General features: G+C 43.2%; 1 protein-coding gene across 1 annotated transcript; it reads left to right on the top strand.

The window, feature by feature from the left end:
* The first annotated feature begins 225 nt into the window (after positions 1–225).
* psmb4 (proteasome 20S subunit beta 4) lies at positions 226–9,503 on the top strand. Its single transcript, XM_028596746.1, has 9 exons — positions 226–388; positions 1,960–2,086; positions 3,891–3,970; positions 4,059–4,155; positions 4,204–4,274; positions 4,877–4,958; positions 5,654–5,770; positions 7,833–7,921; positions 9,365–9,503. The coding sequence occupies exons 1-9, from the start codon at positions 273–275 to the stop codon at positions 9,375–9,377; spliced, it is 792 nt and encodes a 263-aa protein (XP_028452547.1). The 5' UTR covers positions 226–272; the 3' UTR covers positions 9,378–9,503.
* Positions 9,504–10,508: the final 1,005 nt, after the last annotated feature.

Below are 10,508 nucleotides of genomic sequence, written 5' to 3'. Positions count from 1 at the left end.
ACGATAAGGTGATGGTTCACGGAGAGGATATATATATATATATATATATTTATTATTTAGACTTCAATTTACAAATATTCATCACAGTCCGTAAACATAAGAATATACATAAACACTTGCAAATAATATACAATGAAAAGCAAGTATGAAAAGTAATGATTCATAAAAAAAGAAAATAAAAAAGATAAATAGGTGACGTCAACACGCATTCACCCCCTTCTGACAAGACGCTTAGACGCTGTGTCGTCACTTCCTGCAGTTTTATTTTCAACATGGAGTCGACAGGATTGAAGATGAGTTTCTGGGAGAACGGACCAAAGCCCGGCCAGTTTTACTCGTTCCCCGGCAGCGGCAGCGGGACATCATGCGGACCGGTCAGACACACACTGTGAGTTATCCGCTGCGGCACGAACCGGGACACATTAACCGTTAATTTCCGTCTAATTTAAACGAGAACCGCCGCTGTCGCTTTCGGTTCGTGCGCCGCCGCAGTGCTGTATCATCATGGAGACGCTAGCCGATGCTAAGCTAGCTGATAGTTTACAACCGCGATAACGCCCGTAAAGCTCAATAAAGATACTTTAGGACTTATTTAAGTAACGTAAAGAATGAATGAGAATCTACCTCGGTCTTTTTAAATGTGGAAACAGTGCAGTTTGGTCTCTGACTTTCTGTTTTGCTGACTAACTGTTAGCTGTGTCCGTTAGCCACCGGCAGCTAACATATCAGCAGAGAATACTCACATTTTCTTTACTTTAATTTCACCTTTTTTTTATTAAACAAGGCAGGTTATTAACATCCGTATGTCTGTAACAAAATACATTACGGTAAATACATTGTAAATATTAAAAGTAAACAATATATTAAATACAATTTGGCCTCAATTCAAATGAAAGGTTAGTTAATTCAAGCTGTATTCATTTGTAGGTCTACAATCTCTTATGTAATGTGGGTTTATTTATACAGGCTAATGCACAGGAAACATTAGGAAAACATATATGAAATGCAAGTGGAACACAAAATGGTAGATAATATAATTTTACAGATATTTAGCATTCCCACATGCTAAAACCAGGCCCCTACCTTCCAGTTCACAGGTATGTACAAGGTGATAGGACCAAAGCTGTTCAATCCAAAATCCTAACCCACTTCTCCCATTACACAGACAGGCACACACACACACACACACACACACACACACACACACACACACACAGACAGGCAGGCAGGCAGGCAGGCAGGCAGGCAGGCAGACGCACAGACACACATAGACAGACATACACATACACAGACAGACACACATACACAGATGCACGCACACACACACACACAGATAGGCAAGCAGACACACACAGAATCACAGACAGACAGGCAGACAGACTGACACACAGATAGAAATACACACACATACACAGACACACACATACACAGATAGGCAGGGAGACTGACACACAGACACACATACACAGACAGACATACAAACACAGACAGAAACACACAGACAGAAACACACAGACAGAAACACACAGACAGACATACACCGACAGACATACACCGACAGACACACATACACAGACAGAGACACACAGATAGGCAGGCAGACTGACGCACAGACACACATACACAGACAGATACACACATACACAGACCGATACACAGACAGAGACACACACATACACACACACATACAGAGACAGACACACACATACAGAGACATACACACAGACATAAAACACAGACACACACACAGAGACAGACATACACTCACACACACACACACACACACACACACAAACTGTTTGGTTTTGCACTAATTAGAATGTATTTATTGTATTGTGTGTATTACTTCTCGGTTTTAATTGTACATACTAATGCTTGCTTGTTGCTCTGTGTCTGTCACGTACTGCAGAGCTGACCTAAAGCTGACTCGACTGTCTCCCTCCCTCCCTCTCTCCACAGTAACCCCATGGTCACCGGGACGTCGGTGCTCGGCGTGAAGTTCACCGGCGGCGTCATCATCGCGGCGGACATGTTGGGCTCGTACGGCTCTCTGGCTCGCTTCAGGAACATCTCCCGCCTCATGAAGGTGACCCTCGGAGACAAGGCTGTTTAGTTTCAGCCGTTGGACTTTAGGTGGCTGCACCTAAACCTCACAGCAACAACAGCTTTATTGTCTTTAGGAGAATGCAATAAATGGGAGATTTCACACTTATGTATATCCACATTAGACCAGGTCCAGATCCAAAACCACTACACCTAGACTTCTCCTGGAAATCTCGACTAAATTATCCCAGAGAGGTTTAAATATTCTTAAAAACACACTTTCAGATTTGTGAAAGTGCTGATAAATGACCAATTCACTTATTTTTTCAAATGTAGACCACATTAACACATTAGAATAAGTGAGTTCTTCCTTTATTGCATTTCCACATAAAAAAGAATTAGGGCTGTCCTCGACTAAAGAAATTCTTAGTCGACTAACACTTATAGGATTTTGTCGACGAATCGATTAGTTGATTTAATTGACCGAGCTGTGCGCTTTGAGAGGTGGTTAAGACTAGAAAAGCACAATATAAATGTAGTTAATTAACCATCTGTAAAACTGAGTTTCTCCACAATTAATCCTGCAAAAGCACCACTTTAAATCTTGTGTTTACCATAAATGTGCTCAGAAGTTTCTTGGAAATGAGTAATTAAGCATGAATAAGCATAAAAAATAACTTATCGACTAAAGAAATCTTAGTCGACTAAGACCAAAACGACCGATTAGTCGACTAATCGACTAAGAGGTGGCAGCCCTAAAAAGAATAAAGCTAGATAGATAATTTAGTCTAGGTGTAGTGGTCTTGGACCTGGTGTGATGTGGTCTACGTATGAAGAAACCTTGAACTGCTACAAACTGTGTGTGTGTGTGTGTGTGTGTGATAAAGAAACTGTGCATGGTTGAAGCAGCAAGAACTGGGACATTTCCACCGTAAATCGATGCAGAAAAAATGCACAAATAGGTGTCTAAACATTTACCAGAATGCAGAAAGGTGTTTGACACTCAACACACCCAGACCCCCTACTCACAATCTGTCCCCCCAAGTAACGCAAAACAACCTAAGCCATTGCCTCACACATATACACATCTGTTTTTCTGGCTGTTTTCGAAGGTGCTAGTTGCATTTGTGTGTTTTCTCAGTGACAGTGACTGCAGGCCGTGTGTGTGTGTGTGTGTGTGTGTGTGTGTGTGTGTGTGTAGTGTGTGTAGTGTGGTAGAAGTTTTCCGTGAAGCAGCAGTGTTTAGTAATATCGATGATAAGAATGAAAACGAATAACGACTGTTTGAGAAATAAACCAAAGTCTGGTCTTTGAGCATTTATTTACATTTGCAAATGGAGAAATACAGTTTCACAAGTACCGCAGCAACGTCTGAAAAAGTCTTCTAACCTAAAGTCTAAACATCCAAACATCATGTAGTGAAAACCTCTGTTAAGCCCCCCCTCTAAACGTATCTCTTAGCATGGCCATAGTTGAAAAGAGGACATCACTACAGTCACACCATTGTCTCACCTTCCCCTCTGCTCTCGGTTCCTAACATTAGCCTAAACAACAGTTCTATGGCCTTCTTCACTTTATCTGCTAAAAGTTAAAACAAAATGAGTAGCTGGAGTTCCTCAATACAAACTCTGCTAGGCTGAAAGTTCACGGTTGGCAACTATTTCACTTGGAGCCTTTTGAATCTACACATGAAGAAGCTAAATCTTGTGGCGTTATAAAACAATCATTAAACAAAATGGTTAAAACAAAATGTGCCACCACGATAGATGGATAGATGGATAGATGGATAGATAGGGGGTCTGAGAGGCTGTGCTGACAGTTTTTCTTGTCTTTGTCCCTGTTTTCAGGTGAACGACAGCACCATCCTGGGCGCCTCCGGAGACTACGCAGACTACCAGCACCTCAAACAGATCATCGAGCAGATGGTGTAAGCTGACGGCGAATGTTTTGGTTGTTGTTTTTGTTGTCTTGCCGAGATGTTAACGTTTTTGAGGTTTCTTCTTCTCCTCCGTCAGCATCGACGAGGAGCTGCTGGGCGACGGCCACAGCTACAGCCCCAAGGTCCGGTCCACAGCAAGATGGCTCACCGGAGGCTTCTACAACGGAGAGAGGGTGAGAGGGAGGGAGGGAGAGAGGGAGGGAGAGAGATGAGAGGGAAAGACAACCGGGAGCAGCAAGATGAACCCGCTGTGGAACACGGTGGTGATCGGAGGCTTCTACAACGGAGAGAGGTGAGAGGGAGGGAGGGAGAGAGGGAGGGAGAGAGAGAGGTGAGAGGGAAAGAGAGAAGGGGAGAAGGAGAGAGAGAGAGAACCCGCTGTGGAACACGGTGGTGATCGGAGGCTTCTACAACGGAGAGAGGAGAGAGAGAGAGAGAGAGAGAGAGAGAGAGAGAGAGAAGAGAGAGAGAGAGAGAGAGAGAGAGAACCCGCTGTGGAACACGGTGGTGATCGGAGGAGAGACGGAGAGGGAGAGAGGGAGAGGGAGAGGGAGAGGAGAGGGAGGGAGGGAGGGAGGGAGGGAGGAAGGAGAGAGAGGAAGGGAAACGGTGGTGATCGGAGGGAGAGAGAGAGAGAGAAGAGAGAGGGAGGGAGGGAAGAAGGTGAGAAGGAGGGAGAGGGTAGGAACGGGAGGGAGGGAAGGAGAGAGAAGGAGGGAGGTGGATAGGATGAGAAGGAGGGAGGTGGATAGATAGAGAGAGAGAGAGGAGGGTGGGAGAGAGAGAGAGAGATTTCAGTAATTAGTTCCTTTAGTTTCTTGGAGGAATGGTTAGTTTTATTAAACAGCGTTTAGTGAGCTCCAGTTAACCAATCGACTGCCTTGCCTCCTCTAGTTTCCTTGGTTACGTGGACAAGCTGGGCGTGGCCTATGAGGCGCCCACGGTGGCCACAGGCTTCGGAGCGTACCTGGCCCAGGTGAGCCATCTAGTGTGTGTGTGTGTGGCTGTTTATGCCTTGTGTGTGTGTGTGTGTGGCTGTTTATGCCGTGTGTGTGTGTGTGTGTGTGTGTGTGTGTCTCTCTCTGTGTGTCTGTCTATGCACAGTATACGTGTGTGTGTCTGTGTCCCTGTGCGTGTGTGTGTGTCTGTGTGTGTCTGTTTATGCCTAGTATATGTATGTGTGTGTGTGTGTGTGGCTGTTTATGCCGTGTGTGTGTGTGTGTCTCTCGTGTGTGTTTGGCTGTTTATGCCTTGTGTGTGTGTGTGTCTCTGTGTGTCTGTCTATGCACAGTATACGTGTGTGTGTCTGTGTCCCTGTGCGTGTGTGTCTGTGTGTGTCTGTTTATGCCTAGTATGTGTGTGTGTGTGTGTGTGTGTGTGTCTCTCTCTGTGTGTGTGTGTGTGTCTGTTTATGCCCAGTATACGTGTGTGTGTGTGTGTGTGTCTCTGTGTGTGTCTGTTTATGCCCTGTGTGTGTGTGTGTGTCTCTGTCTGTGTCTGTTTAAACCAGAGATGAGTTCTTCTACTGCAGCTAAAAACACTTTTGATCACGTTTAGTCTCTAAAAACCCAAACGCAGCCTCCCACTGAGCCCCAGGTGTCTCCCTGGATGCTCCTACCTGTCTACTGCTCCTGATACATTGTGTCGTTGTTGTTGTTGTTGTGTTTCCAGCCCCTGATGAGGGAGGTGGTGGAGAACAAGGCCGAGATCACCAAGCAGGAGGCGCGGGACCTGGTGGAGCGCTGCCTCAAAGTGCTCTACTACCGAGACGCTCGCTCCTACAACAGGGTCAGTCCTGTTTCCTGTGTGTAAATGATCACTACTGTCAGTGAATTTGGGGGTTTTATTCAGTTTTATAGCATGTGAAGAAACGTTAAAAAACGTAGGGGGGAAAGGAACAGAAAAAAGTGACATAACATGGGGAAAAAGTGACATAACATGGGGAAAAAGTGACATAACATGGGGGAAAAGTGACAAATGTCAGGAAAATCTTTAAAAACGAGTGTAAATGATAATTACTGTCAGTGAATTTGGGTGTTTAATTCAATTTTATAGCATGTAAAGAAACACTAAAAGACGTAGGAGGGGAAAAAAGCACAAAAAGTGACAACATGGGAAAAAAGTGACAACATGGGAAAAAAGTGACATAACATGGGGAAAAAGTGACATAACATGGGGAAAAAGTGACATAACATGGGGAAAAAGTGACATAACATGGGGAAAAAATGATATAACATGTAAAAAAGTGACATAACATGTAAAAAAGTGACATAACATGGGAAAAAAGTGATATAACATGGGAAAAAATGATACAACATGTAAAAAAGTGATATAACATGGGAAAAAAGTGATATAACATGGGGAAAAGTGACAAATGTCAGGAAAATCTTTAAAAACGAGTGTAAATGATAATTACTGTCAGTGAATTTGGGTGTTTAATTCAATTTTATAGCATGTAAAGAAACACTAAAAGACGTAGGAGGGGAAAAAAGCACAAAAAGTGACAACATGGGAAAAAAGTGACAACATGGGAAAAAAGTGACAACATGGGGAAAAAGTGACAACATGGGGAAAAAGTGACATAACATGGGGAAAAAGTGACATAACATGGGGAAAAAGTGACATAACATGGGGAAAAAATGATATAACATGTAAAAAAGTGACATAACATGGGAAAAAAGTGATATAACATGGGAAAAAATGATACAACATGGGAAAAAAGTGATATAACATGGGAAAAAAGTGATATAACATGGGGAAAAAATGATATAACATGTAAAAAAGTGACATAACATGGGGAAAAAGTGACATAACATGGGGGAAAAGTGACATAACATGGGGGAAAAGTGACAAATGTCAGGAAAATCTTTAAAAACGAGTGTAAATGATAATTACTGTCAGTGAATTTGGGTGTTTAATTCAATTTTATAGCATGTAAAGAAACACTAAAAGACGTAGGAGGGGAAAAAAGCACAAAAAGTGACAACATGGGGAAAAAGTGACATAACATGGGGAAAAAGTGACATAACATGGGGAAAAAGTGACATAACATGGGGAAAAAATGATATAACATGTAAAAAAGTGACATAACATGGGAAAAAAGTGATATAACATGTAAAAAAGTGATATAACATGGGAAAAAATGATACATGTAAAAAAGTGACATAACATGGGAAAAAGGTGATATAACATGTAAAAAAGTGATATAACATGGGAAAAAATGATACATGTAAAAAAGTGACATAACATGGGAAAAAAGTGACATAACATGGGAAAAAAGTGATATAACATGGGAAAAAATGATACATGTAAAAAAGTGACATAACATGGGAAAAAAGTGACATAACATGGGAAAAAAGTGATATAACATGGGAAAAAAGTGACAAAATCTTCAAAAACGCCAGAAAAAGTGATAAAAACTTTGGTATAACACTCTCTTTCTCCCTCTCTCTCTCATCTCCTCCCTCTCTCTCTCCTCCATGTCTCATCTCCCTCTTTCTTCCCTTTCTCCCTCTCTCTCCTCCCTCTCTCTCCTCCCTTTCTCCCTCTCTCTCCTCCCTCTCTCTCACCCTCTCTCCCTCTATCTCTTTCCCTCTGGCTCTCTCTCTCTCCTCCCCCTCTCTTTCCCTCTCTCTCCCTCTGTCTCTCTCTTTCCCTCTCTCCCTCCGCTCTCTCTCTCCTCTCCCTCTCTCTCCTCTCCCTCCCTCTCTCCCTCCCTCTCTCTCCCTCCCTCTCTCTCTAACACTATTTAGGGAACAATGAGGGAATGGTTCCCAACCCAGTTTATATCTGACTGGATTATTAAATGTTGATCTCGTTAATGGGCCAACGTTGTTTGTTTTTCCTTTAGCACGAGATCGCCATAGTAACAGCAGAGGGCGTGGAGATCATCGGTCCTCTGTCTTCTGAGACCAACTGGGACATCGCTCACATGGTCAGGTAGGGTCAAAGGTCACACAGGAGGCAGTCACAGCCAATCAGATGATCAGGTTGGGTCAAAGGTCACACAGGAGGCAGTCACAGCCAATCAGATGATCAGGTTGGGTCAAAGGTCACACAGGAGGCAGTCACAGCCAATCAGATGGTCAGGTAGGGTCAAAGGTCACACAGGAGGCAGTCACAGCCAATCAGATGGTCAGGTAGGGTCAAAGGTCAAACAGGAGGCAGTCACAGCCAATCAGATGGTCAGGTAGGGGCACACAGGAGGCAGTCACAGCCAATCAGATGGTAAGGTAGGGCAAAGGTCACACAGGAGGCAGTCACAGCCAATCAGATGGTCAGGTAGGGTCAAAGGTCACACAGGAGGCAGTCACAGCCAATCAGATGGTAAGGTAGGGTCAAAGGTCACACAGGAGGCAGTCTCAGCCAATTAGATGGTCAGGTAGGGTCAAAGGTCACACAGGAGGCAGTCACAGCCAATCAGATGGTCAGGTAGGGGCACACAGGAGGCAGTCACAGCCAATCAGATGGTAAGGTAGGGTCAAAGGTCACACAGGAGGCAGTCACAGCCAATCAGATGGTCAGGTAGGGTCAAAGGTCACACAGGAGGCAGTCACAGCCAATCAGATGGTCAGGTAGGGGCACACAGGAGGCAGTCACAGCCAATCAGATGGTCAGGTAGGGTCAAAGGTCACACAGGAGGCAGTCACAGCCAATCAGATGGTCAGGTAGGGTCAAAGGTCACACAGGAGGCAGTCACAGCCAATCAGATGGTAAGCTAGGGTCAAAGGTCACACAGGAGGCAGTCACAGCCAATCAAATGGTAAGGTAGGGTCACAGGGCACACAAGAGGCAGTCACAGCCAATCAGATGGTTCAAATGTGTGTGTGTGTCTGTCTTTCTTTTTTTTGTCTGTGTGTGTGTGTGTGTGTGTGTGTGTGTGTGTGTGTGCTTGTCTCTGTGTCCTTTCTGTGAAATACTAGAAAAGTCATGGCTGTGTGTGTGTGTCTCTGTCTGTGTGTCTCTCTGTGCGTGTGTGTCTCTCTCTGTCTCTGCGTGTGTGTGTGTCTCTGTATGTATGTATGTATGTGTGTGTCTGTGTGTGCGTGTCTATATCTGTGTCTGTCTGTGCATGTGTCTCTCTGTCTGTGTGTGTCTCTCTCTGTCTGTGTGTGTCTCTCTCTGTCTGTGTGTGTCTCTCTCTGTCTGTGTGTGTCTCTGTCTGTCCTCTGTCTGTGTGTGTCTCCTCCCTGTGAAATACTATTAAAATCACGGCTGAGGCTTTTAAGCAGACAAATCAAATCTGTCCGTCTGATCACACAACAAAGACCGAGCTTTGTCAGGATGTCTGCTGATGATGAAATCCTTCACCTCCTTCTGGAGATCCTTCAGATGTCATTTTAATTCACATCTCTTCCGTTTTGTTTTTGTTTTTTCCTGCAGTGGCTTTGAATGAAGACGAGCTGTTGACTGTTGAAGCCTCGCTGCGTCCACAACAACTGCAACTTATCTCACCCACTTTACTTTTCTTCTCATGTTCATTGTAACTTTTGTATAATGGAAAATAAATGTGATAAATCAATGTGTATTGGGGTGTTTTGTTTGCACACACACAAACTAAATGACATGGCTAAAATGACCCTTTTTCCCCAGATATAACTTTTATATTTCTGCCAAGTAAGCATTGCACTATATTCTACATTACCTAAAGTTAGACACTATTATTCAAAGTGTAACTAGTGCATAAACGTACCTCTGGTTTCTAAGTTATATTTGGTCAAAGTAGTCCATAAAATAATAAACTGTATAAACAAAGTTTGAGGACATTAGATCCAAGAAATTGGCTTTATATTAATATATTTATTTATGTTTAGTATCTAAGTGTCTTTGGATTGTATAACATTCAACATGGACATGTTTTAATACATCTAAATGTTTTTATTTGAAGCATTTTCGCTTTCGCCGTCTACAACAGGCGGCTGTTGCTATGCAGATTTTGCAAAATAAATTCATCTGGTTTGTAACTGGGCAGACCAGGAAACTGTGTCCAATCAGAATTAACCTTGTCAGAAAAATAAGTCCGCTCGACGAATGAAATATCACCCGCTTTTGGTATCTGGGTAGATTCATGACCGTTGACCAATCGGAATAGACGTTGACTTTGTAGTCAGGCAGACATAGCAAAGTCGTCCAATCACAAAAAAAATCTGAAAGGGGATTTTTGCTGTTATCTTGGCTCAGGTACTTTCTTTTTCTTTTTTAAAATAAATACTCAAAAGGGGTTCACCGAACCGATCAGACATTAATAACAGGATAAATAAACTATTGCCGGGAATTATTTTGAAATTAAAAATAGCGCGTAGTAACATGTTTAAGGGGTGTTTTTCCAGTGCTAATGCTATCTCATAGCAACCAGCTAGGCTAGTTAGCTAGCCTCCTAACGGTTAGCAATGAGCTTCAAGTTAGCCGCGTAGAAAATGTTAGCCAAGCTAAAATGTCTTTCCTCCGAGAGAAGCAGTTTTATCAGTCATCTACGGCTTTGAAATCTGTTTGTATTACATCCAGCTAACGTCTTAAAGTGTCGCTG

This window comes from Perca flavescens, chromosome 14, assembly GCF_004354835.1.
Source record: "Perca flavescens isolate YP-PL-M2 chromosome 14, PFLA_1.0, whole genome shotgun sequence".
Lineage (NCBI taxonomy): Eukaryota > Metazoa > Chordata > Actinopteri > Perciformes > Percidae > Perca > Perca flavescens.
The sequence above is the reverse complement of the archived record's forward strand: the minus strand, read 5'-3'. Positions and strand labels throughout refer to the sequence as shown.